The 27,811-nt window shown below is 45.0% G+C and overlaps 2 protein-coding genes across 4 annotated transcripts in view; one reads left to right on the top strand and one right to left on the bottom strand.

Annotated features, from left to right (window-relative positions):
* Window positions 1-372: 372 nt before the first annotated feature.
* PRIM1 (DNA primase subunit 1) lies at window positions 373-24,567 on the bottom strand. Its single transcript, XM_033221621.1, has 13 exons — window positions 24,370-24,567; window positions 23,172-23,329; window positions 18,125-18,231; window positions 17,982-18,055; window positions 17,281-17,417; window positions 15,602-15,660; window positions 14,541-14,650; window positions 13,296-13,387; window positions 12,678-12,819; window positions 10,179-10,248; window positions 8,966-9,057; window positions 2,885-2,983; window positions 373-485 (listed from the first exon to the last, which is right to left on the bottom strand). The coding sequence occupies exons 1-13, from the start codon at window positions 24,470-24,472 to the stop codon at window positions 466-468; spliced, it is 1,263 nt and encodes a 420-aa protein (XP_033077512.1). The 5' UTR covers window positions 24,473-24,567; the 3' UTR covers window positions 373-465.
* HSD17B6 (hydroxysteroid 17-beta dehydrogenase 6) overlaps window positions 20,880-27,811 on the top strand; it is a 42,790-nt gene continuing 35,858 nt past the window's right edge. Inside the window, exon 1 of one of the 3 annotated variants that reach the window (XM_033221631.1) lies at window positions 20,880-20,898. The gene's annotated coding sequence lies outside the window, so the exon portion shown is untranslated. Of the gene's footprint in view, window positions 20,899-24,026; window positions 24,126-27,811 lie in introns of those variants that run through there. The other 2 variants (XM_033221628.1, XM_033221629.1) reach the window with 2 other exon arrangements.

Genomic DNA, 27,811 nt, shown 5'->3' with positions numbered 1-27,811 from the left:
GAAATCTTATTTTGTTTTGTTTTGTTTCTTTTTTGAGATGGAGTCTCGCCTGTCACCCATTGGCTGCGATCTTGGCTCACTGCAACCTCTGCCTCCTGGGTTCAAGCAATTCTCCTGCCTCAGCCTCCCAAGTAGCTAGGATTACTGTATGCACCACCACACCCGACTAATTTTTGTAGTTTTAGTAGAGATGGGGGTTTTGCCATGTTGGCCAGGCTAGTCTTGAACTGCTGACCTCAGGTGATCCGCCTGCCTCAGCCTCCCAAAGTGCTGGGATTACAGGTGTGAGCCACTGTGCCCGGCCAGGAAATCTTTTCAACATAAATTATTTCTCAAGTAAAGGAAAATGTACTTTGAGGTTTAAGACACATACATAGTTCTGCTGTATTTATTAAATGGCTTTTGAAGTATTTGATCTGTTGTTGAAGGCAGAAGATATCCACATTGGTTTGAGGAGCTCTGTCTTCAGAAATCTTTTTGTAAATCTAAAATAGAATAGATAATATATGGAAGAACAGCAAAGGAAAACAGAACAAAGCCCTTTTATTTTTACATTCTTTTTTGCCTAATGCTTCTATTTAACTCATATCGTGCACAAAGATATGCTTACACATTTGCTGAAGTCCACATTATAGGCTGAGCTAATACGGAACAGTGTGGATACAAAGGCCTTAATATGGCCAGTTGCAATGGCAGCTTCAACCGGGCTTTCCAAGCTCAGAGTCGTTCATTCAGTAATTACACATGTAAGTGCCTACTGAGTAGAGCATTATCTTAGGCACTACTGCTTAAACTATCACATACTGAAATAAAAAATGAAGTGGCAAGATAATTTGTATTGCTATAACATTGCCACAGTTTTCTAGAGTATCCTCTTGAATAATATTCAATCTGCTGGTTTTTTTCCTATTGGTTTATACACATACTCAGATGTCTCCCATTCAGAGTACTCTTCATTTGGCACTGCTATCCTCTTTGCATTTCCTTCCAGCTATTATATGCAGCAGGATTTTATTAGTTTCCTACTGTACCTGACACTTGATAATCTTGCACTTTTCTTTTCCCTGGCTTCTATAACATTTTCCCTTCCATCTTTCATCTCTTCACTTCTAAATCATTAGCATGTCTCAAGGATGGTTCCAGTATTTGCACCTTTTGGAGATCTTCAGTGCTAATGTTCTAGTGGCAATAGCTCAGTTGGCCTCTTGTGCTCTATTCTAGTCCCTGCCTTGCCCAGATTTATCTGTCTAGATAAAAACTACAAATCATGGCATTCCCTTCCTCAGAACCTTTAAAAGCTTCCTATTAAGCCCAAAACGAAGCCCAAACACCTAAGCTTGGAATTCAAGGCCATTCAGCTTGCTTCTTTGGATTTATAGCCCATCACTTCTGGACGCACCGTTTACTAGATTAGCTGTACTACTTGATGGCTTCCAGAGTGACTGGATGCTTTCCTGTCTTTGCTCTTGCTGTTCCTTCAAGAATGAACAACCCTTGGCCTTTTTCCACCTCCATACCCTTATCTCATCAAATTTCTGCTTGTGGAAATCCTTTTCACACCTGATGGTATAGTATATTGGCATTAGGGATTAGTTTTTTTTTTTTTTTTGAGATGGAGTCTTGCTCCGTTGCCCAGGCTGGAGTACAATAGTGTGATCTTGGCTCACTGCAACCTCCACCTCCCGGCTTCAAGCGATTCTCCTGCCTCAGCCTCCCAAGTAGCTGGGATTACAGGCACGCAATAACACGCCTGGCTAATTTTTGTATTTTTAGTAGAGACGGGGTTTCACCGTGTTGGCCAGGCTGGTCTTGAACTCCTGACCTCAGGTGATCTGCCCGCTTCGGTCTCCCAAAATGCTGGGATTATAGGTGTGAGCCGCTGTGTCCGGCCTAGGGATTTTTTTTTTTTTTTTTGAGACAGAGTTTTGCTCTTGTTGCCCAGGCTGGAGTGCAATGGCATGATCTCCGCTCACTGCAACCTCCACCTCCTGGGTTCAAGCGATTCTCCTGCCTCAGCTTCCCTAGTAGCTGGGATTATAGGTGCCCGCCACCACACCCAGCTAATTTTTTGTATTTTTAGTAGAGATGGGGTTTTACTATGTTGGCCAGGCTGGTTTTGAACTCCTGACCTCAGGTGATCCACCTGCCTCAGCGTCCCAAAGTGTTGGGGTTACAGGTGTGAGCCACTGCACCCGGCTAGGGATTAGAATTCTTACAGCAGCTCACTGAAAGGAGTTCAGATACCACCATTTTCATATGAAATCTCAAGAGTCCATCAGATAAAATCTCTTTCTTAGCATTTTGTACATTTTTGTTTTGTACTAAGTTAGTACTTCTTTTTTTTTTGAGATGGAGTCTTGCTCTGTTGCCCATGCTGGAGTGCAATGGTGCAATCTCAGCTCATTGCAACCTCTGCCTCCCTGGTTCAAGCGATTCTCATGTCTCCACCTCCTGAGTAGCTGGGATTACAGGTGCCTACCCCCACGCCCAGCTAATTTTTTGTATTTTTAGTAGAAAAGGGTTTCACCATATTGGCCAGGCTGGTCTCAAACTCCTGACCTCAAGTGATCCAACTGCCTTGGTCTCCCAAAGTGCTGGGATTACAGGCATAAGCCATTGTGCCCAGCCAAGTTAGTACTTCTTAAGGGCAAGGGGGCATGATGTTAATTCATCTTTGTCTCCCTTATAGACCTGATACTTAGAATGTGTTTAATAACTATGTGTTAAATTGAATTAAGGAACCTCAAGTTCCAAAACATTAAGGATAGTAAGATAAATCAGTAAATTTTGGGAGGAGGGCAAAGAAAGAGCAGAACTCAAAAATTGCCCTTTTCTACTAATACTAAGATCTAACTAAATAGAAGGGAAAGGTATAGAGTCTTACCACTCTTCTTAAGAAGTTCTCCTTTTCGGGATTTATCCAGGTTTTCAAGAAAATGTTCAAAAACTTTCACATAAGGTGCTAGACTGGTCTTCTTATAATCTAAATTATGAAGAATGTACATTATAATTAGCATAGTGGCAGCAATAACATGAAAACGCAATTAAGTTTCTTTTTTTTTTTTTTGAGACGGAGTCTTGCTCTGTCCCCCAGGCTGGAGTGCAGTGGCGCGATCTCGGCTCACTGCAAGCTCCGTCTCCCCAGTTCATGCCATTCTCCTGCTTCAGCCTCCTGAGTAGCTGGGATTACAGGCGCCCGCTACCGCGCCCGGCTAATTTTTTGTATTTTTAGTAGAGACGGGGTTTTACCGTGGTCTCGATCTCCTGACCTTGTGATCTGCCGGCCTCAGCCTCCGAAAGTGCTGGGATTACAGGCGTGAGCCACCGCGCCCGGCACAACTAAGTTTCTTAAAATAATTCTCTAGAATAGTGCTGCCCAATGGACATATGAGAGAAACATATATACTTTTTTTTTTTTTTTTTCGAGACGGAGCCTTGCTCTGTCACCCAGGCTGGAGTGCTGTGGCGTGACCTCGGCTCACTGCAAGCTCCGCCTCCCGGGTTCCTGCCATTCTGCCTCAGCCTCCCAAGTAGCTGGACTACAGGTGCCCACCACCACACCCGGCTGATTTTTTTTTTTGTATTTTTTTTTTTTTGAGACGGAGTCTCGCTCTGTCGCCCAGGCTGGAGTGCAGTGGCCGGATCTCAGCTCACTGCAAGCTCCGCCTCTCGGGTTTACGCCATTCTCCTGCCTCAGCTTCCCGAGTAGCTGGGACTACAGGCGCCCGCCACCTCGCCCGGCTAGATTTTTGTATTTTTAGTAGAGACGGGGTTTCACCGGTTAGCCAGGATGGTCTCGATTTCCTGACCTCATGATCCGCCCGTCTCGGCCTCCCAAAGTGCTGGGATTACAGGCTTGAGCCACCGCACCCGGCCTTTTTTTTTGTATTTTTAGTAGAGATGGGGTTTCACCATGTTAGCCAGGATGGTCTTGATCTCTTGACCTTGTGGTCCACCTGCCTTGGCCTCCCAAAGTGCTGGGATTACAGGCATGAGCCACCGCGTCAGGCCACATATATACTTTTGAATACTCTATTAGTCACATTAAAAAAGGTGAAATTATTATTATTGAGACAAGATTTCACTCTGTCACACAGGCTGAAGTTCAGGGGTGCCGTCCTGGCCCATGGCAGCCTCGACTTCCTGGGCTCAAGGGATCCTCCCATGTCTGCTTCCTGAGTAGCTGTAACTACAGGCATGTACCACCATGCCCAACTAATTTTTTTTTTTTTGAGACGGAGTCTCGCTCTGTCGCCCAGGCTGGAGTGCAGTGGCCGGATCTCAGCTCACTGCAAGCTCCGCCTCTCGGGTTTACGCCATTCTCCTGCCTCAGCTTCCCGAGTAGCTGGGACTACAGGCGCCCGCCACCTCGCCCGGCTAGATTTTTGTATTTTTTAGTAGAGACGGGGTTTCACCAGGTTAGCCAGGATGGTCTCGATTTCCTGACCTCATGATCCGCCCGTCTCGGCCTCCCAAAGTGCTGGGATTACAGGCTTGAGCCACCGCACCCGGCCTTTTTTTTTGTATTTTTAGTAGAGATGGGGTTTCACCATGTTAGCCAGGATGGTCTTGATCTCTTGACCTTGTGGTCCACCTGCCTTGGCCTCCCAAAGTGCTGGGATTACAGGCATGAGCCACCGCGTCAGGCCACATATATACTTTTGAATACTCTATTAGTCACATTAAAAAAGGTGAAATTATTATTATTGAGACAAGATTTCACTCTGTCACACAGGCTGAAGTTCAGGGGTGCCGTCCTGGCCCATGGCAGCCTCGACTTCCTGGGCTCAAGGGATCCTCCCATGTCTGCTTCCTGAGTAGCTGTAACTACAGGCATGTACCACCATGCCCAACTAATTTTTTTTTTTTTTTGGTATCTGTAGAGACGAGGGCTCACTCTGTTGCCCGGGCTGGTCTCGAACTCCTGAGCTCAAGTGATCTCCCAGCCTTAGCCTCTGAAAGTGCTGAGATTACAGACACATGCCACCATGCCCAACTAAAATATTATTTTTGCATGTAATAAAAATTGAGATATATGACACTCTTTCATAAAAGTCTTTTAGTGAGAGATATATATATATATATATATTTTGTTTGTTTGTTTGTTTTGAGATAGAGTCTGACTCTGTTGCCCAGGCTGGAGTGCAGTGGCGCGATCTTGGCTTACTGCAACTTCTGCCTCCCGGGTTCAAGTGATTCTCCTACCTCAGCCTCCCAGCTAGCTGGGATTACAGGTGCCTGCCACCACACCAAGCTAATCTGTTGTATTTTTAGTAGAGACGGGGTTTCACCATGTTGGTCAGGCTGGTTGCGAACTCCTGACCTCGTGATTTACCCGCTTCGGCCTCCCAAAGTGCTGGGATCACAGGTGTGAGCCATCGCACCCAGCCCATGCCTTAAATGATCCTTCACGCCGGGCGCGGTGGCTCAAGCCTGTAATCCCAGCACTTTGGGAGGCCGAGACGGGCGGATCACGAGGTCAGGAGATCGAGACCATCCTGGCTAACATGGTGAAACCCCGTCTCTACTAAAAAATACAAAAAAAACTAGCCGGGCGACATGGCGGGCGCCTGTAGTCCCAGCTGCTTGGGAGGCTGAGGCAGGAGAATGGCGTAAACCCAGGAGGCGGAGCTTGCAGTGAGCTGAGACCCGGCCACTGCACTCCAGCCTGGGCGGCAGAGCAAGACTCCGTCTCAAAAAAAAAAAAAAAAAAAAAAAAAAAAAAAAAAAAAAGATCCTTCACCTCAGCCTCCCAAGTGGCTGGTACCACAGGGGGTGCCACCACAGCTGGCTAATTTTTTATTTTTAGTAGAGACAAGGTCTCGCTGTGTTGCTCAGGCTCGGGTCATGCCTTTTGGAGATTTAGAAGTTTTTACATTGAGTATGCTTTGTTGTTTTTTTTTTTTTTTTTTGAGATGGAGTCTTGCTCTGTCTCCCAGGCTGGAGTGCAGTGGGGCAATCTCGGCTCATTGCAACCTCCACCTCCCAGGTTCAAGCGATTCTTCTGCCTCAGCCTCCCGAGTAGCTGAGATTATATGTGCCCACCATCACGCCCGGCTAATTTTTGTATTTTTAGTAAAGATGGGGTTTCACCATGTGGCCAGGCTGGTCTTGGAACTCTTGACTTCAGGTGACCCACCCGCCTCAGCCTCCCAAAGTGCTGGGATTACAGGCATGAGCCACTCTGCCTGGCCTGCATTAAGTATTCTTTGATTTATAAAATAGTTTAAAAAATGTACATAACAAAAATTTGAATATAGGCAGGGTGCAGTGGCTCATGCCTGTAATCCCAAAACTTAGGGAGGCCAAGGCAGGTGGATTACCTGAGGTCGTGAGTTCGAGACCAGCCTGACCAACATGGAGAAACCCCATCTCTACTAAAAATACAAAAATTAGCTGGACGTGGTGGCAGGCATCTGTAACTCCACCTACTCGGGAGGCTGAGACAGGAGAATCGCTTGAACCCAGGAGGCGGAGGTTGCAATGAGCCAAGATTGCACCACTGCACTCCAGCCTGGTGACAGAGTAAGACTCTTTCTCTAAAAAAAAAAAAAAGAAGAATATACAATTTTATTCATCCACTTAATTACATAACCTATGATACCCAATGGGAAAATATGACTGAGAATAAGAAAGGAGTTTCACGTAAAATTTGGATTTTAGTAGTATCCTATGTTTGCATGGAATTAAGAATCCTCATAATAGTTCTTTAAAAAGAGTAAGAAAGAAATTATACTTTTTTTTTGAGATGAAGTCTCACTCTGTTGCCCAGGATGGAGTGCAGTGGTGTGACCTCAGCTCACTGCAACCTCTGCCTCCCGGGTTCAAGTGATTCTTGTGCCTCAGCCTCCTGAATAGCTGGGATTACAGGTGTGCGCCACCATGCCTGGCTAATTTTTGTATTTTTAGTAGAGATGGGGTTTAACCATGTTGGCCAGGCTGGTCTCAAATTCCTGACCTCAGGTGATCCACCCACCTTGACTTCCCAGAGTGCTGGGATTACAGGCATGAGCCACCATGCCCGGCCATATAATTTTTATTTTGAGACAAGGTATCTCTCTGACACCCAGGCTGGAGTACAGTGGTGTGATCAGGGCTTACTGCAGCCTTAACCTCCTGGCTCAAACAGCCTCTTGAGTAGCTGAGACCACAGGTGTATGCCAGCATGTCTAGCTAATTTTTTTTTGGAGAGACAAGGTCTCTCTGTGTTGCCCAGGGTGGTCTCAAACTCCTGGGCTCAAGTGATCCTCTTGCCTCAGCCTCCCAAAGTGCTGGAATTACAGGTGTGAGGTGAGCGGTTAGCGGGCATTACTGCCTGAGCTCTGCCTTATGTTAGATCAGCAGAAGCACTAAATTCTCATAGGAGCATGAACCCAATTTTTTTTTTTTTTGAGACGGAGTCTCGCTCTGTCACCCAGGCTGGAATGCAGTGGCCGGATCTCAGCTCACTGCAAGCTCCGCCTCCCGGGTTCCCGCCATTCTCCTGCCTCAGCCTCCCTAGTAGCTGGGACTACAGGCGCCCACCACCTCGCCCGGCTAGTTTTTTGTATTATTTTTAGTAGAGACGGAGTTTCACCGTGTTAGCCAGGATGGTCTTGATCTCCTGACCTCGTGATCCGCCCGTCTTGGCCTCCCAAAGTGCTGGGATTACAGGCTTGAGCCACCGCGCCCGGCCTTGAACCCTATTGTGAAGTGCGCATGTGAGGGATCTAGGTTGTGCACTTCTTATCAGAATCTAATGCCTGATGATTTGAGGTAAAAAAGTTTCATCCTGGAACCATCCCCAACTCCTCCTCATCTCTTTGAAGTCCATGCAAAAATTGTCTTCCACAGAACTGGTCCCTGATGCCAAAAAGGTTGGGGAGTGCTGCTATGCAGCATCTCTCTCTCTTTTTTTTTTTGAGACGGAGTTTCACTCTTGTTGCCCAGGCTGGAATGCAATGGCGTGATCTTGGCTCACCACAACCTCCACCTCCCAGGTTCAAGCGATTCTCCTGCCTCTGCCTTCCAAGCAGCTGGGATTACAGGCATGTGCCACCACACCTGGCTAATTTTGTATTTTTTGGATAGACGGGGTTTCTCCATGTTGGTCAGGCTGGTCTCGAACTCATGACCTCAGGTGATCCGCCCACCTGGGCCTCCCAAAGTGCTGGGATTACTGGTGTGAGCCACCGTGCCTGGCCTGCAGTATCTCTTAGGTGTTAGATTTGCCTTCCATTAGCAAGAAGATTTAGAAATTCCTTAGCTTCTTCAAATTCTTGTCTTTTTTTTTTTTTTGAGACAGTCTCCCTCTCTTGCCCAGGATGGAGTGCAGTGGCACAATCTTGGCTCACTGCAACCTCTGCCTCCTGGGTTCAACCGATTCTTCTGCCTCAGCTTCCCGGCTAGCTAGGATTACAGGCGCCTTCCACTACACCTGGTTAATTTTTGTATATTTAACAGAGATGGCGTTTCACCATGTTGCCAGGCTGGTCTTGAACCCCTGACCTCAAGTGATCCGCCTGCCTCGGCCTCCCAAAATGCTGGGATTATAGGCGTGAACCACTGCACCCAGCCAGCTTCTTCAAATTCTTGAATATACAACTCGGTAAACAGTTTAGACATATGTTTACCATAAAACCCACCAATATGCATCAGAAACAAAGAACAAAAGTACTGCATATATAATAGTTGTTAAATAAATAGGTGATGAATCTCAGAGACTGATTATTCATACTTATTGATAGTTTAATCTTACAGTATAGATCCTAGCATTTAGAAGTTGTTTAGGAAATATGTGTTGAATCAGACTGGATTCAGTAACACCACTTGGGTAACTGCTGAAGAAAGGACACAAACATTGTATGCAGTTCCAGGACAAATGCTGATCCATTCTGGCTGAATCAGAGAATTAATTATTGGAGTGACAGATGGATATCTATATAAAAACCCTGTATTAAAGTGAAGCTTCAATATATTATCTTACCTCTGGTTGTATGTTTGACATCAGATTCAGCTTCATTCTCCTCTTTTTCCTCTTCATTAGTGGAAATGGCATCCAATTCACGGCAGATGAAGCTGCAAGTAACAGAACCAGAGAATTTTTTTTTTTTTTTGAGCAGAACGAGATTTTTTTTTTTTTTTTTTTTTTTGAGATGGAGTCTCACTCTGTTGCCAGGCTGGACTGCAGTGGTACGATCTTGGCTCACTGCAACCTCCGCCTCCCAGGTTCAAGTGATCCTCCTGCCTCAGCCTCCTGAGTAGCTGGGACTACAGGCATGTGCCACCAAGCCCAGCTAATTTTTGTATTTTTAGTAGAGACAGGGTTTCACCATGTTGGCCAGGATGGTCTCGATCTCTTGACCTTGTGATCCGCCCACCCTGCCCTCTCAAAGTGTTGGGATTATAGGCATGAGCCACCGTGCCTGGCCACGAACAAGAGAAGTTTAATGTTAGTTTCTGGTCAGCATTATCCAGTGTATAATAGCATGTGAATCCCATAAAATTTACTGTAAAAAAATTATGTGGTCAACTTAAATTTGGGATATTCTAAACAGCATGATCTCTTCTTGGAGTTTTTCATGCATATTATCATATGAAAGACCGTGAAATACTGTAGTAAAAGATACTTTTAATCTGTTTAAGTCAGAATTTCCTAAATTTATTTGACCTTAAAATCTTTTTCTTGGCCGGGCGCGGTGGCTCAAGCCTGTAATCCCAGCACTTTGGGAGGCCGAGACGGGCGGATCACAAGGTCAGGAGATCGAGACCATCCTGGCTAATACGGTGAAACCCCGTCTCTACTAAAGAATACAAAAAACTAGCCGGGCGACGAGGCGGGCGCCTGTAGTCCCAGCTACTTGGGAGGCTGAGGCAGGAGAATGGCGTGAACCTGGGAGGCGGAGCTTGCAGTGAGCTGAGATCCGGCCACCGCACTCCAGCCTGGGCGACAGAGTCAGACTCCGTCTCAAAAAAAAAAAAAAAAAAAAAAAAAAAATCTTTTTCTTACATAACAGCAGGTGAAACGCTTGTATTGTTCTATTAGGGCATCATCATCTAACCTTTGAACCTTATTTGGTTTCCCTAACCAAATATACCGTTCCCATGCAACTAATTCTCTAAGAAGGAGGCTAATCCAATTTATTTAAAATTCAGAACAACAATTACAAACAAGGAGTGATCAATGATCTGAAACATACCTTATGGTTGGAACAGTAAATGGATCAAACTGGTCCACTTTCTGCAAATCAATAGGCACAGATATGCGACCTGTAAGAAGCAAAAGTTATAAACTGATGATTGTGGACTATAAATCATTATAGGCATCTCCTATAAGTTATTTTTCGTTACAATTTTTTATCTAAGGCTTAGACAAAGGGTTAAACTTATCTGTTAAGAACTGTATTTAGAAATATAAATTAAAGTACTTTCACATTAGCTGTGCCCTTACTTGTTTTTAGAGTTAAGGTCTCACTTTGTCACCCATGCTGAAGTATAGTAGCATGGTCATAGCTCACTGCAGGCTTGAAGTCCTGGGCTCAAGTGATCCTCCCACCTCAGTTGTCTCCCAAAGTGCTGGGATTATAGATGTGAGCTACTGCACCTGGCCTGGCCAGTTTTTCAATTTTTGTTGAGTTGGGGGTCTCACTGTGTTGCCCAGGCTGGCCTTGAACTTCTGGCCTCAAAACAATCCTCTTGCCTCAGCCTCCTGAGTTGCTAGGATTACAGGTGTGAACCACCATGTCCAGCATGCCTTTTACTTCTCTTTAGAAAACAACTGGCCAGGCGCAGCAGCTCATACCTGTAATCCCAGCACTTTGGGAGGCCGAGGAGGGTGGATCACGAGGTCAAGTGTTCAGGACCAGCCTGGCCAAGATAGTGAAACCCCGTCTCTACTAAAAATACAAAAATTAGCCAGGTGTGATAGCGGGTGCCTGTAATCCCAGCTACTTGGGAGGGAGAGGTAGAGAACTGCTTGAACCTGGGAGGCGGAGGTTGCAGTGAGCCAAGATCACGCCACTGCATTCCAGCCTGGGTGACAGAGCGAGACTCTGTCTCGGAAAAAAAAAAAAAAAAAACAAAAACACCAAAAAGCAAATGTGAAGACTTTTTTTTTTTTTTTGAGACGGAGTCTCGCTCTGTCGCCCAGGCTGGAGTGCAGTGGCCGGATCTCAGCTCACTGCAAGCTCCGCCTCCCAGGTTCACGCCATTCTCCTGCCTCAGCCTCCCGAGTAGCTGGGACTACAGGTGCCCACCACCTCGCCTGGCTAGTTTTTTTGATTTTTTAGTAGAGATGGGGTTTCACCGTGTTAGCCAGGATGGACTCAATCTCCTGACCTCGTGATCCGCCTGTCTCGGCCTCCCAAAGTGCTGGGATTACAGGCTTGAGCCACTGCGCCCGGCCCATGAAGACTGTTTTAATAAGAGCTATTTCCCAGTTGCTCTTATCCCTACTTTTATTTCTATATTTAGAAATAAAGTATATTTAAATATTCCATATTTAAGTTCAGGACAATCTCAGATTTAGTAAGTCCTGAAAACAGAACAAAATAGATGGAAATATTATATTTACATTAGCTTGGTTTTTTTTTATTGAGATCAATACAGATACCCACATGTCAGATACCTTTAAAAAGCATTCTGGAAATAAAATAGAAATTACTCTACTCTTTTAACCCCCTCTAGGATACCATACAGAATTTAACACATCTCAAAAATGACATGAGGCTGGGTGCAGTGGCTCATGTCTGTAATCCCAGCACTTTGGGAGACTGGGGCAGGTGAATTGCTTGACCTCAAGAGTTCAAGACCATCCTGGGCAATATGGCAAAACCCTGTCTACAAAATATTAGCTGGCTGTGGTAGCACGTGACTGTAGTAGCAGCTACTCAGGAGGGTGAGGCAGAAGGATTGCTTGAGTTTGGGAGATTGAGCCTTCAGTGAGCCGAGACTGCATCGGTGCACTCCAGCCTGGGTGACAGCATGAGACTCTGTCTCGAAAAAAAAAAAATTTTGTTTTTGTCAGTGCTAGTAGAGTTCATTGCATTTCTTTCTTTTTTTCTTTTTTCTTTTTTTTGTGAGACAAGGTCTCACTCTGTCGCCCAGACTGGAGTGCAGTGGCACCATCACAGCTCACTGCAGCCTTAACTTCCCAGGCTCAAGTGATCCTCCTGGCTTAGCCTCTTGAGTAGCTGGAACTACAGGCATGCACCACCATGTCTAGTTACTTTGTGTATTTTTTGTAGAAAGGGGGTTTAGACATGTTGTCTAGGCTGGTGTCAGACTCTGGGGCACAAGTGATTTGCCCACCTTGCCCTCCTCAAGTGCTGGGATTACAGGAGTAAGCCACCACATATGGCCACACACAATTTTTTTTTTTATGTCTTTGGATAAGTTACATCTTGGGCCACCGTTTTCTCATCTGTACAATGAGAGTTGTTGTCCTAAGATTTTGACGGTCCTCTCCAAATCTAATATGGAACCTCAGAAACCCAACTGAAAAACAGTTACATAGTAGAAACTAATCTGGTAGCTACTTAACTGACAATATAAAAAACTAATTTAGGTATTAGGTGACAGAGCAATTCTTCTACCTTTAAATCACAGACATTATATATATTCAGCCCTAATGCCATGCTTACTAAAGCAAATAGCAACTCATTTTTCTTTTAGTTTTCCTTAGTTCCCTTGTGTAGTACCTGTTTTAGGATGAACACTAAAAGGGCTCTTCAGTAGATGATTGATTCCTTTGCTGACATTGATATCCAGCCGTGGAAAACAGTACTGGAGCATAATCTCCCACTCCAGCCAGGGTCCATATTTGTCATTTTTGATGTTATTCTAAAAGCAGATACAAGGCCAACATGAGGATCAGTAGGAACAGTTGAGGATTTCTTTAAAGAAAGTTAAAGAAATGATCTTCAGGCCAGGCGCAGTGACTCAAGTCTGTAATCTCAGCACTTTAGGAGGCCGAGACGGGTGGATCACGAGGTCAGGAGATCGAGACCATCCTGGCTAACACGGTGAAACCCCATCTCTACTAAAAAAATACAAAAAACTAGCTGGGTGAGGTGGTGGGCGCTTGTAGTCCCAGCTACTTGGGAGGTTGAGGCAGGAGAATGGCGTGAACCCGGGAGGCAGAGCTTGCAGTGAGCTGAGATCCGGCCACTGCACTCCAGCCTGGGCGACAGAGTGAGACTCCGTCTCAAAAAAAAAAAAAAAAGATCTTCAACCATCTTTAACTGACTAGGCAAAACAATCAACTTAATTAAGAATTGCATTATTATAGCTGTAATACAGATTTCAATGGAACATACCTGACATCTGCTGGCTACTTTCTTCAAGTGCTCCCAACGCTGAAGTGAATTTTGAGACTTTTGGAAGCCTTGTTGAAGTTCATCATGAATTGGTGATGGGTCATTAAGGAACAGACTCATTTAGGGGACATCAATGAACAACTTAGTTTTAAGTATGTATTACCACAAGGGTATCTTATAGATACTTAGAAAGTAGTTATTAATGTTCCTTGAACTATAAATGTTGGTCGGGCATGGTGGCTCAAGCCTGTAATCCCAGCACTTTGGGAGGCTGAGGTGGGTGGATCACGTGAGGTCAGGAGTTTGAGACCAGCCTGGCGAACGTGGTGAAACCCCATCTCTACTAAAAATAGAAAAATCAGCAGGGCATGGTGGCTCACATCTGTAATCGTAGCTACTCTGGAGGCTGAGGCAGGAAAATTGTTTAAACCCGCAAGGTGAAGGTTGCAGTGAGCAGAGATTGTGCCACTGCACTACAGCCTGGGTGACAGAGTGAGACTCCATCTCAACAGACAAACAACCCACCCCACAAATGTTAAACTCAATAGCTGTATTCGGCTGGGCACAGTGGCTCATGCCTGTATTCCCAACACTTTGGGAGGCTAAGGTGGGTGGATCATTTGAGGTCAGGAGTTTGAGACCAGCCTGGCCGACATGGTGAGACCCTGTCTCTACTAAAAATACAAAAATTAGCTGGGCATGGTGGCGCACGCCTGTAGTCCCAGCTACTTGGGAGGCTGAGGCAGGAGAATCGTTTGAACCTGGGAGGCGGAGGTTGCAGTAAGCCAAGATCGCAACACTGCACACTCCAGCCTGGGCAACAGAGTGAGACTCTGTCTCAAAAAACAAACAACCCCCAAAAAACAAACCAACACCAGTTGTATCACTGAAATCTTCCACTGTAAAAATACAGTGATGATATAACAAAAAGAGTGCCAAAATAACTATAAGGTATGGTGTAAAGTTTTCCCTGGTCTGCATGTGTTTTGACTATGTGATTCACCATTCTTTAGCCATTAATTCTAGGACCAACTTCCAAAATGAGAAAACTGATTTGCAACATGGCCCCATTTTTTATTGTGTTCCAGACCAGAGATACTAAAATCCAGAAATACAAGAGATATTTTGTATAAAAAAGATTAAACTTATAAGTATATGACAACTTACAAGCAGACATATCTAACATTTATAATATCACAGATCAAAACAACTAGCTCACACAGAAATGATCACGGGAAAGGATATTTTCAGGAACAAGGGCTAAAATCTTATCCCAGCTTTCTTTATTTTTGAGAATATCTTGATTAACCAAGGCATATTCTTCAAAGTATTTTTTTATTATGTTAATAGATTTTCTGTAGGAACAACAATAACAACAGAGTCCCAACACTATTAGTAACACATATGCCACATAGGTATTGCTGCCATTGTAGGGAAGACTACTGCTTATTTTCATGACATTTTTAGAACTTAACTAGGTAAAATGGGAATACCACCCTTTGCAGGATTATGATAATTAAATGAGACATTTTAAGGGAAAATAACCTGGCATAGAACCTGGCACAGAATATGTATACAAGAAATGTTTACTTTTTAAACCGCACAACTTAGAAGGTTAATATACGCAATAAGGGTAGAAAGTAACCAACCCAGGACACCATAATACATCAGTAGCAGAATGTGGCATGCAGCCTACACTTTCCACTGTGAATTGCTTGTATTAATATCTCAACAATCATATAATGTTTGCAGTTCACAAATATGCATCACATTTAACTCTTTCACTTAATCATTGATACAACTGTGAGACAGGTAGAGTGGATGTTGTTCTTCCCATCATAGAGATAAGGAAATGGAGGCAGCAGTATTTTATCAAGATCATAGTACATGGCAGAATAGGAATTTTTACTCCTAATATAAGGTTTTTTCCACTATCCTAGAGAAGTAGTGAATTCAGTGGAAAAAGCATGGGCTTTGGAGTCAGGCAGACCAGGGCATGAATCCTAAATTTAACAACTAACTTGTTGTGTGATGCCAAGCTTATTATAAAATCTCTCTAAAACTCACTTTCCTTATCTATAAATGGAGATACCATCAAGTCTCTTGTGGGGTTTTTGTGAAGAGCAATGAGAACATCTGTAAAACACCTATTAGGAATACTGCAGCATAAAATAGGCACTCAATTAACCATAGCTATTATTATTATAAAATGCTACCCAGCAGTGAAAATTGATAGCAAGTTAACTCTAAAGGCACATGCCAGTAAATGAGACACCTTAAAGCGTATGGAGACTTTTCCAACAGACCTGATAAAAGGGTGAATTTTTTCACTTAGGTGAACTTTCTTTTTAACATCTTGACCACCCTGAAAAATAAATCATTAAAAAAGAACTTCATGTACACAGTATAAATACAGTCATGTGCAACATAATGACATTTTAGTCAATGACGGACAGCATATAAGATGGTGGACGTGGTGGCTCACACCTGTAATCCCAGCACTTTGGGAGGCTGAGGTGGGTGGATCACCTGAGGTCAGGAGTTCCAGACCAGCCTGACCAATATGATGAAACCCTGTTTCCACTTGACACCACACCTGGCTAAATACAAAAATTAGCCAGGCGTGGTGATAAGTGCCTGTAATCCCAGCTACTTGGGAGGCTGAGACAGAAGAATTGCTTGAACCCGGGACACGGAGGTTGCAGTGAGCAGAGATTGCGCCACTGCACTCCAGCCTGGGCGACAGAGCGAGACTGTCTCAAAAAAAAAAAAAAAAAAATTCATAGGCTGGATGCGGTGGCTCACACCCGTAATCTCAGCATTTTGGGAGGCAGAGGTGGGAGGATAGTTTGAGTTTAGGAGTTCAAGAACACCCTGGGCAATATAGTGAGATCTTGTTTTTGCAAAAAATTTAAAAATTAGCTGGGCATGGTGGCGCATCCTTTAGTCCCAGCTACTCAGGGGGCTGAGGTAGAAGGATCACTTGAGACCAGGAGGTCAAGACTGCAGTAAGCTGTGGTCACATCACTGTACTCCAGCCTGGGTGACAGGGTGAAACCGTGTCTCAAAAACAACAACAACAACAAAACAAAATCAAAACCAAACTTTAACAAGTTCTACTATTTTATATACGATAAATCTATTTTATCTATTATTATTATTATTTTTTGAGATGGAGTTTTGCTCGTTGCCCAGGCTGGAGTGCAATGGTGTGATCTCGGCTCACCACAACCTCTGCCTCCCAGGTTCAAGCGATTCTCCTGCCTCAGCCTCCTAGTAGCTGGGATTACAGGCATGTACAACCATGCCTGGCTAATTTTGTATTTTTAGTAGAGTCGGGGTTTCTCCATGTTGGTCAGCCTGGTCTCGAACTCCCGACCTCAGATGATCTGCCCGCCTTGGCCTCCCAAAGTGCTGGGATTACAAGCATGAGCCACCGCGTCCGGCCTTATCTATTATTTTATATATGCCACAAACGAAGATTTTTATAGCAAAATAAAATGAAATATCTTAAAACATGTAGCTACTATGACTTTAAATGATCTGTTGGTAAGATCATTTACTCTGCGATGTGAATGCCATTAAAGATAGTTTCAGGCCAGCACGGTGGCTCATGCCTGTAATCCCAGCACTTTGGGAGGCTGAGGTGGGTGAATCACCTGAGGCCAGGAGTTCTAGACCAGCCTGGCCAACATGGTGAAACTCAGTCTTTACTAAAAATACAAAATTTAGCTGGGCATGGTGGCGGGTGCCTGTAGTCCCAGCTACTCTGGAGGCTGAGGAAAATTGCTTGGACCCAGGAGATGGAGCTGGCAGTGAGCCAAGATTGTGACATTATAGTCCAGCCTGGGCAACAGAGTGAGACTCCATCTCAAAAAAAAAAAGAAAAAAAAAAGATAGTCTCATTTTCTTTGATAGTAAACATATCAGGCTTGGTAACATCTATAAACTAAAGCAATGCAAATTAGAATTAAGAGGACCTTACCTTTATAAGGCTCAAATACTCAACTATCCCAGAACGTACTGCAGAAGACAATTTTCTAACTGATTCATCGCAGACCCAACAATGAACACCTCTCCTTCCAGAATATACCCAGAGACGATGCTTAAACCCAAAGTCCTCTGAGGAGGAGAGAAATAATAGGTTTTAAAACAAATCCATAAACTCCTTAATTAATATATATTAAATTACTTGTTGTTTCCTGTGCTCCCCATGTTCTTGCTTCATCTCTTTACCCATCCTAGTCTCTCTGCTAGGAATTTTTCTTTTTTTAAAAATTATTTTATTAGGCTGGGCGTGGTGGCTCACACCTGTAATCCCAGCACTTTGGGAGGCCGAGGCAGGCGGATCACGAGGTCAGGAGTTCGAGACCAGCCTGACCAACATGGTGAAATGCCGCCTCTACTAAAAATACAAAAATTAGCTGGGCGTGGTGGCACACACCTGTAGTCCCAGCTACTCAGGGGGCTGAGACAGGAGAATCGCTTGAACCCAGAAGGCGGAGGTTGCAGTGAGTCGAGATCACGCCACTGCACTCTCACTTTGTCCAGCTGACAAAGTGAGACTCCGTCTCAAAAAAAAAAAAAGAAATTAATGAGATTTGATCACATAATACAGAGACTAATAGTAGTCAGAGGAAAACCGATTCTCACACTTGACCCCATTCAGAAACTGCTGATACTTGCCCTTCAATGCTCTGTCAATGATGCGTATGGCCATTGTCATGAGGGTCCAGCACTTAGGACATATGTCTGCAGAACTAGAGCAGAGTCATCATTACTCATTGTCAGTGGTATCACCCACCCTAACAGCAAGACACAGTGCTCACCTACAACATCTCCTCACATCGTCATAGTCTGTCATGTCAATGTCAAATACCAGTTCTTTTTCCTGAGCCTGGAAAGCTCCCAGCTTCACCGTATTGTGTTGATTGGGCTACAAATACAAAATATTGATAAGTTTCTATAAGAGCTGCCATATTGCTAAATCTGCTTATTTTCTACCCATATGGAAAAAGATACCAAAGAGAAACAAAGAGACTCTATAATGCCAACTTTATGGCAGTGAAAGTTCATTATTTTGGATCTCACACATACACAATTGATGAGAATCTTAACTTTCACCAACTTAAAGCAGAGTTTAATGAATATATATCCATCATAAATGTTTGTTGGTCAATAAGGATAATAATAAAGCTGTTTTTAGATTTCTGACAAGGGAACATATACAAATAATGGCCTATTGCAAGGTGTTTTAAGAACCTTTACTTGTATGTACTATACATACAAGTATTTAAAATTTTTCAGTAATTCAAAAAGATCTCCCCAATTAGTTTGAATTGAGACTTTATTATAAAGAGGCTATGAGAGGCTGGGCGTGGTGGCTCATGCCTGTAATCCCAGCACTTTGGGAGGCTGAGGCGGGCAGATCACTTGAGGTCAGGAGTTCGAAACCAGCCTGGCCAATATGGTGAAACTCTGTCTCCCTACCAAAGATAAAAAAATTAGCTGGGTATGGTGGCATACGCCTGTAGTCCCAGCTATTTGGGAGGCTGAGGCAGGAGAATCATTTGAACCTAGGAGGTGGAAGTTGCTGTGGGCCAAGATCACACCACTGCACTCCAGCCGGGGTGACTACGGTGAGACTGTCTCAAAAAAAGAAGAACCCGAGAGGGTAATACCACCATAAGTTTTTATAACTGTAAGTCAGAAGGGAGTGATAACTGAGGAGATTCATAAAAACTAAATCTTAGCCTGTTGGTAAGGAAAGATAAGAGGTGCAACCCGGCCGGGCGCGGTGGCTCAAGCCTGTAATCCCAGCACTTTGGGAGGCCGAGACGGGCGGATCACGAGGTCAGGAGATCGAGACCATTCTGGCTAACACGGTGAAACCCTGTCTCTACTAAAAAAATACAAAAAAACTAGCCGGGCGAGGTGGCGGGCGCCTGTAGTCCCAGCTACTTGGAGGCTGAGGCAGGAGAATGGCGGGAACCCGGGAGGCGGAGCTTGCAGTGAGCTGAGATCCGGCCACTGCACTCCAGCCTGGGCGACAGAGCGAGACTCCGTCTCAAAAAAAAAAAAAAAAAAAAAAAAAAAAAAGAGGTGCAACCCAATTTATACCTCAGAACTCCAAAAGGCTCAGGGATAGGTGATAACCAGGTATTGCTGGAATGAGTAAGTACGTTTAGTGGTGAAGCTGAGATGAAAAACAGGAAGATTTTTCAAGGCCACCCTTGACTGAAGGAAAAAAAAAAGGAGGATTGGGTCAAAGCCTAGTTAAGAAACAGTTAGCTCCCCAGATTGGTATACTTAGCTTGCAGAGCTAGGTGAGTGCTCTTTCATTTCCCTGGCAGAAGACACCTGAATTATTTTCTAGAGAGCATAAAACAGAAGGTCTCTGGACTTGGACAACAAGTACAATTGAAGAGTGTGTTGTACTGATATTATGAATTGATATTAGGGGAATAATTAGACATTTATATGTGGAATGTTAAGACCCAGCCCTTTCTACCCACTTCTGTACTCTTCCACTACCAACTCATGCAGGAGGCTGGAAGATTCCTCTCTAAATTATCTGATCAGGGCTGGGCGCAGTGGCTCATGCCTGTAATCCCAACACTTTGGGAGGCTGAGGCGGGCGGGTCACGAGGTCAGGAGATCGAGACTAACTTGGCTAACATGGTGAAACCCCATCTCTACTAAAAATACAAAAAATTAGCCGGGTGTGGTGGCACACGTCTGTAATCCCAGCTACTCGGGAGGCTGAGGCAGGAGAATTGCTTGAACCCCGGAGGTGAAGGTTGCAGTGAGCCAAGATCGCACCACTGCCCTCCAGCCTGGGCGACAGAGTGAGACCCTGTCTCAAAAAAAAAAAAAAAAAAAAAAGACTTAGCTAAAAGAAAGTGGTTACTTCTGGGTCCGGGTGCAGTAGCTCATACCTGTAATCCCAGGACTTTGGAAGGCCAAGGCGGGTGGGTCACTTGAGGTCAGGAATTCGCGACCAGCCTGGCCAACATGGCAAAACCCCATCTCTACTGAAAAATACAAAAATTAGACAAGTTGTGGTGGTGTGCGCCTAGAATCCTAGCTACCCGGGAAGCTGAGGTGGGAGAATCGCTTGAGAGGTGGAAATTGCAGTGAGCGGAGACGAGCCACTACACTCCAGCCTGGGCAAGAGAGCTAGACTCCGTCTCAAAAAAAAGATAAAAAAAAAATAATAAAAAATAAAAAAAAGAAAGTGGTTGCTTCTGGGTAGCCAAAAATGAGGGGGAAGGGTAGCAGAATTCTTTTTTTTTTTTTTTTTTTTGAGACGGAGTCTCGCTCTGTCGCGGCCCAGGCTGGAGCGCAGTGGCCGGCTCTCAGCTCACTGCAAGCTCCGCCTCCCGGGTTCACGCCATTCTCCTGCCTCAGCCTCCCGAGTAGCTGGGACTACAGGCGCCCGCCACCTCGCCCGGCCAGTTTTTTTTTTTTTTTTTTTTCAGTAGAGACGGGGTTTCACCGTGTTAGCTAGGATGGTCTCCTCTCGATCTCTTGACCTCGTGATCCGCCCGTCTCGGCCTCCCAAAGTGCTGGGATTACAGGCTTGAGCCACCGCGCCCGGCCAGAATTTTTTTTTAGACAGGGTCTCACTCTGTCACCCAGGCTGGAGTGCAGTGGCGTGATCTTGACCTACTGCAACCTCTGCCTACTGGGTTCAAGCAATTCTCCTGCCTCAGCCTCCTGAGTGGCTGGGACTACAGGCGTGTGCCACCAAGTCCGGCTGTTTTGTATTTTTTGGTAGAGATAGGGTTTCACCATGTTGGCCAGGCTGATCTTGAACTCCTGACCTCAAGTTATCTGCCTGCCTCAGCCTCTCAAAGTGCTGGAGTTACAGGCATGAACCACCGGCCCAGCCTGGTAGATTTTTTTAAAGCTGAATAGAAGTACCTGATTTTGTAAACCATGTGCATACATAACTGATAAAAATCACAAAACAAAACACAAAGAGTAAATAAAGGTCTATAGATGTTTCTGTCTTGGCCCAAGAAAAAAATGAGATGTTTTCTCCCTTTAGTAATTACGGGGAAGGAAGTAGAGTGGCACCCTAACCCTTCTTAGAAGTTCATTTTCAGTTTTATTCTCAACCTATAAAGGGGAAGTAAAACAACTCCAAAGTATTTTTTCCACTTGCCTTTTATTACCTCTTCTCCCCTTACTTTGATGATGACAGACAGGTCTGGGATTTAGAGTTAGAAACCCTGGGTTTAAGTCCCAGCTCTATCATTTAGAAATAGTGTGTGAGCTTGGGCAAACTATTCAAGTTCTCCGGACCTGTTTCCTCCTTTATAAAAAGAATGAGGATTGATACAAGAAACAAGTTATATAACATATGAAAAACTCCACATAAAAGCTATTATGCTATGTATGTATTCCCTCCACCCACTAGTGTGTATATTTGAGAAGGGGAAGAAGGGCAATTTTGGTTTGTTCATTCACTCAACAAATATTTATAGTGTACTCTCTCTCGCCAAGCACTCTTCTAGGCACTTAGAATATACCAGTGGCAGGGGATGGAAGGAGTGGCAGACTGTAGTAGACTTCACTGAGAAGGTGCTATTTGAGCAAAGATTTGAAGGAGGTGAGAGGATGAACAAAGTATAGAAATGGGTTTTAGGCAGTGGAAACAGCTTGAGCAAGGGTCAGTGTGGCAGGAATGAATAAGGGGGAGAGAAGGACTTTTAGTCAGTGAAATGAGCAGCCACCAGATAATGTTTTGAGCAGAGGAATCACAGATTCTGAGTTGTTTTAAAAGGATCACTCTAGCTTCTGTATTGAGAATGGACTCTAGATTCTACAAGGGCAAACTGCTGGGAGGTTTTTACAGTAATTCAGATGAGATGATAATGTTGGTAGCACTGGCAGTAGTGGTTGGATTTTAGATATACTTATGGTAGAGCCAAAGGGATTTCCTAATAGAATGGGTATGGGAGTGTGAGAAAGAGAGGAATCAAGAATAACTCCAGGGGTATGAAGGAAAAATAATACAAATATTTATTATGACTGAACTGTACACTTCAATGTGGTAAAGATAATAATTTTGTATGTATATTTTACCTCAATAAAAATAAACAATTAAAAGAAAAAAAGAGGCCGGGTGCGGTGGCTCACGCCTGTAATCCCAGCACTTTGGCAGACCGAGACAGGTGGATCACAAGGTCAGGAGATCGAGACCATCCTGGCTAACACGGTTAAACCCAGTCTCTACTAAAAAGTAGAAAAAATTGGCCTGGTGTGCTGGCGGCCGGGGTGGAGGCGGAGCTTGCAAGTGAGCAGAGATTGCGCCACTGCACTTCAGCTTGGGCGACAAAGCGAGGCTCCGTATCAAAAAAAAAAAAAAAAAAAAAAGGAGTAACTTCCAAGGTGGGAGAGAATGTAATTCTCTTTTATTTCCCTCTTTTTTTTTTCGTTGAGGCCAAGTCTCGCTCTGTCACCCAGACTGGAGTGCAATGGCGCGATCTCGGCTCACTGCAACCTCTGCTTCCCGGGTTCAAGCGATTCTCCTGCCTCAGCCTCCTGAGTTGCTGGGATTACAGGTGCATACCACTACGCCTGGCTAATTATTTCCCTTTCTTAAATCACGTCGACTTTCTCTTCCTAATAGCCAGATACTCAATTTTTTTGTCCTAGTAAGAATGCAACCAATTCACTCCCAAATGATTTCATCAGTAATGTAGAATGTCAAAGAACAAAAAAGGATTAATCACTTGCCAAACAATTAAAAAGTGGCTTTTCATCTAGAATAAACTCTAAAACTTTAATCTCAAAACGCAAGCGGAATTAACCCATTCTTGGTATACAAAATACAACAACAAAATACATTAAAAAAAGATTTCTTACTCTGTGGGAATATACTGCGCCTATATCAATCTTGTATGGATTCATTTTCTGCATCTCCTTTTCCAGATCACTCTGGTTGTTGAAGGATTGGTAGCGAATGTAAATATCATCTTTCAATGTGAATGAAAATTCACGGTGTTGAAAGTAATTCTTTATCACTGCAAAATAAATGTACATTTTAAAGTTAATTTGCTACTTTATTTGGCGCAGGACACTATAACTTTAGCCAATGAGAAGTTTTTTTTTTTCGGAAAGGGCATCTTGCTTCCTGCACTGTCGCCCAGACTGGAGTGCAGGGGCTCCATATAGGCTCACTGCAACCTCCGCCTCCCGGGTTCAAGGGATCCTACCACCTCAGCCTCCGGAGACTGTAGCTAGGACTACACGCACGCGAGCCACTACGCCCAGATAATTTTTGTATTTTTTGTAGAGACCGGGTTTCACCATGTTGGCCAGGTTGGTCTCGAACTCCTGACCTCAGGTAATCCGTCCTCCGTGGAAGTTACTCCTCCTTTCCAAAGGTAACTTCCACCTTGGAAGTTACTCCTCCTTTCCAAAGTGCTGGATTACAGGCGTGAGCCGCGGCACTCGGCCTGAGAAGATGTTTTTAATGAGCCCCCTATGCTCAACACCATGGTAGATGTAAAAGAAAAACAAAACAAAATCCCCAAGAACTAGTCCCTAATTTGAAAGCAGTTACCATTCCATATTTGCTAGGAAAAGGTACAAAAGACGAAACAGATACATAACTATTTTAAATATGTAACACCACCCCTCCCTCCTCGATTCGCACTAATAAATTCAGCTGCAAGGAAGAAAGTATTTCTCCTCTGCGAAAGGCCCTTCCGCTCCTGATGCAAACTATGTCTCTGCAGCTTCACGCTACACCCCAGTAACCCCCTGGGCACCGCAGCAGGTAAACGGGGCACCTAATGTGAGCTTGACCACGCAGAGGTAGGAGCGGTGGCTCTGCTTTTTTTTTTTTTTTTTTTTTTTACCGTGTGTCCGCAGGCTGGCTATTATATCCTCTTTCGGCCCATTTACACCTAGGAAGTGGTGGGGCGTGCTCCAGAGAGCAAATGAAGGCGCGCGGCACAAAGCCTGGCGCATAGAAGGAGCTTCATATTGTCATTCTAAGGACACCCCGCCTCAAACCTCCTCACACTCCGCTCCCGACCCCATTCCTCGCCTCCATCACCTCCGCCGTAGTTGAGCCAGCGATAGTACTGGGAGTAGGGAAAGAGCCTCCGGTAATAAAGTTTAAGCAGCTCGGGCAGCTCGGTGGGGTCAAACGTCTCCATTGAGCGCTGAACTCGGCACAGTCAGGACTACCACAGGAATTGGCGGGAACATCACGGCCGGCAGCTCCGCTACTGCGCAGGCGCCTAGGGCGGAGGCCAGCTGTCAGCCCGGGTTGCGGCCCGCCGTCTGCCGGGGCCGCCGGGAATTGTAGTTTCCACTTGGTGCGGGCGGGGACTGCGGGAGACGCAGCAGTTGACGCTCTGCACACGCGCTCGGGCACCAAGGCCATAGCTCTTGTGGGCAGAAGACCGCGTCCATTCCAGGAAGAAGATGTTCTTCGGAAATGCGAGACCTATAGCATGTTGATTTAGGTTATTAAGATGAAGTAAAAAGGATGTTCCACGCAAACTTTTTGGATGTTTTAGAAATAGCACCAGTATCTTTTAAAAACGTTTGGAGGCCGGCGCGGTGACTCATGCCTGTAACCTCAGCACTTTGGGAGGCCAAGGCAGGAGGATCGCTTGAGGCTAGGAGTTCGATACCGGTCGGGGCGACATTGTGAGATCTATCTCTACACACACACACACACACCCCTAGCCAGTAGTAGTTGCGTGCGCCTGTAGTCCCAGCTGCCCCAGAGGCTGAAGCGGGGCGGGGCGGGAGTGGCGGGTTGGCGGTGGCTGACGGGGGGCGCGGGGCGGGGCGGGGGGCGATCAATCGCTTGAGCCTGGGAGGTCAAGGCTGTTGGGAGCCATGATAGTGCCACTGCACTACAGTCTGGGCAACAGAGAGAGACTGTGTCTAAAAAAAAAAAGTTTTGGAAATTAGTTCTGTATGGAATTTCATGAATTACTAGATCCAATATGTGGAAATAAACAAATATTAACCAAATGAGAAAAGCGTAGGCTATTTATTCAGAGCTTACTATAGCAAGGGAGTCAGCCATCATCACTTGCATTTGGTAGGGACTCAAAGGCAGGCAGAGGATTAGGAAAGCTTTATAAAAAAGGGAAGCCGTCAAGGTGTTCTTTGATTGGAGGCTGTTGGCATGGAGAAGCTGTACCTGGGCTAAGGAGTAGTAGGATGCGGTATGTGATTGGTTTAGGGGTGGATGTCTGGCTTTCTTTGGTTGGATCTATGTTAGAAGCTGTGACAAGATTAAGGAAGCTGTAAGATACTAGTTAAGGCATTTGGGCTCATTGCTATAGGGGTTGTTGTTTGGCCTCCAGTATCATCATTAGAGATAGCAGTTTGATTTTCTACAAGTCTGACTTGTAGCAAGCTTGCTTCCTGTGCTGTTTATTATAGATAAGGGGGTTGGTTTCTGCTGTTCATATATTCAGTCTCTCAAATAGAACGCCCAGGTATAAGAAAATATGAATTACAGGAGGCTTGCGGAATCGTGGAGAGCTTTACAAGTATGAAGGGAACCCATTTGCTATTGATGTGCAGATCTGCCAATCACTCTTTTTTTTTTTTTTTTTTGGCACGGAGTCTTGCTCTGTGGCCCAACCTGGAGGGCAGTGGCGCCATCTCGGCTCACTGCAAGCTCTGCCTCCCAGGTACAGGCCATTCTCCTGCCTCAGCCTCCCGACTAGCTGGGACCACAGGCGCTGGCCACCATGCCCGGCTAATTTTTTGTATATTTAGTAGAGACAGGGTTTCACCGTGTTAGCCAGGATGGTCTCGATCTCCTGACCTCGTGATCTGCCCACTTCGGCCTCCCAAAGTGCTGGGATTACAGGCATGAGCTACTGCGCCTGGCCAAGATCTGCCCATCACTCTTACTGTGTAATGATACCTATGGCAATTGTGGGCTAGAGTGGGCAGTCACGTGAATTAACATATCACATGAAAACTATAGTTTTATTTTATTTTACTTATTTTTTTGAGATGGAGTCTTGCTCTGTCGCCCAGGTTGGAATGCAGTGGTGCAATCATGGCTCACTGCAACCTCAGTCACCCAGGCTCAAGCAATTCTCATGCCTCAGCTTCCCAAAGGGCTAGGATTACAAGTGTGTGCTGCCATGCCCAGCTAATTTTTGTATTTTTAGTAGAGACAGGGTTTCACTAGGTTGGCCAGGCTGGTCTGAAACTCCTGGCCTCAAATGATCCACCTGCCTTGGCCTCCTAAAGTGTTGGGATTACTGGTGTGAGCCACTGTGTCTAGCTTTGCCTTGCACTTTTATCTTATGGAGATGGTTTCTCCCCTTAAACCTCATGAACCAACTTCTGCTGGCTTCAAACTTCTGCAGCTTTCTCACCTGTCTCAGCTTTCATATAATAAAAGAGGGTAGCCTTGCTGTGGGTGAAGCTTTGGCTTAAGGGAAGTTATGGCTGGTTTGATCTTCTATTCAGCCTGCTAAGTTTCTCCATATCAGCAATAAGGCTGTTTCACCTTCTTATCATTTGTGTGTTCCCTGAAGTAGCACTTTTAATTTTCTTCAGGAACTTTTCCAGGAAGGAACTTTTCCAGGCCAGGCCTGATAGCTCACACCTGTAATCCCAGCTCTTTGGGAGGCCAAGGTGGGTGGATTGCTTGAGTCAGGGAGTTCAAGACCAGCTTGGGCAACATGGCAAAACCCTGTCTCTACCAAACCAAACCAAAGAAACAAAAAAGCCCAGAAAAATTAACAGGGTGTGGTGGCATGCATCTGTGGCCTCAGCTGTTCAACAGGCTGAGGTGGGAGGATCGCTTGAGTCAGACAGGCAGAGGTTGCAGTGAGCCAATATCGTGCCATTGCACTCCAGCCTGGGTGACAGAGTAAGACCCTGCCTCAAATTTAAGGCCAAGTGCAGTGGCTCACGCCTGTAATGCCAGCACTTTGGGAGGCCAAGGTGGGAGGATTGCCTGAGTCCAGGAGTTTGAGACCAGCCTGGGCAACATAGCGAGACCTCATCTCTATAAAAACTACAAAAATTAGTCAGGTGTGGTGGTGCAGGCCTGTGGTGCCAGCTACTTGGGAGGCTGGGGTGGGAGGATCACTTGAGCCCAGGAGGCGGAGGGTGCAGTGAGCCAGGATTGGGACACTGTACTCCAAGCTGGGCAACAGACTGAGACCCTGTTTCAAAAAAAAAGAACTTTTCCTTCGTATTTACAACTTGGCTAACTGCTTGGTGTAAGGGGCCTAAGTTTTGGTCTGTCTCAGCTTTCAACATTGCTTTCTCACTAAGCTTAATCATGTCTACCTTTTGATTTAAAGTGAGAGGTGTGGGGCTCTTTTCTTCACTTGAGTACTTAGAGGTCATTGTAGGGTTGTTAATGGGCTTAGTTTCAATATTGTTGCGTCTCAGGGAATAGGGAGGCCTGAGGAGAGGGAGAGAGAGAGGAGAACAGCAGACTGGTGGAACAGTCAGAACACACACAACATTTATTGATTAAGTTTGTCTTCTTATAT

This window comes from Trachypithecus francoisi, unplaced genomic scaffold, assembly GCF_009764315.1.
Source record: "Trachypithecus francoisi isolate TF-2019V2 unplaced genomic scaffold, Tfra_2.0 Lachesis_group11, whole genome shotgun sequence".
Taxonomy (NCBI): domain Eukaryota; kingdom Metazoa; phylum Chordata; class Mammalia; order Primates; family Cercopithecidae; genus Trachypithecus; species Trachypithecus francoisi.
This window is presented reverse-complemented; position numbering and strand designations above follow the sequence as displayed.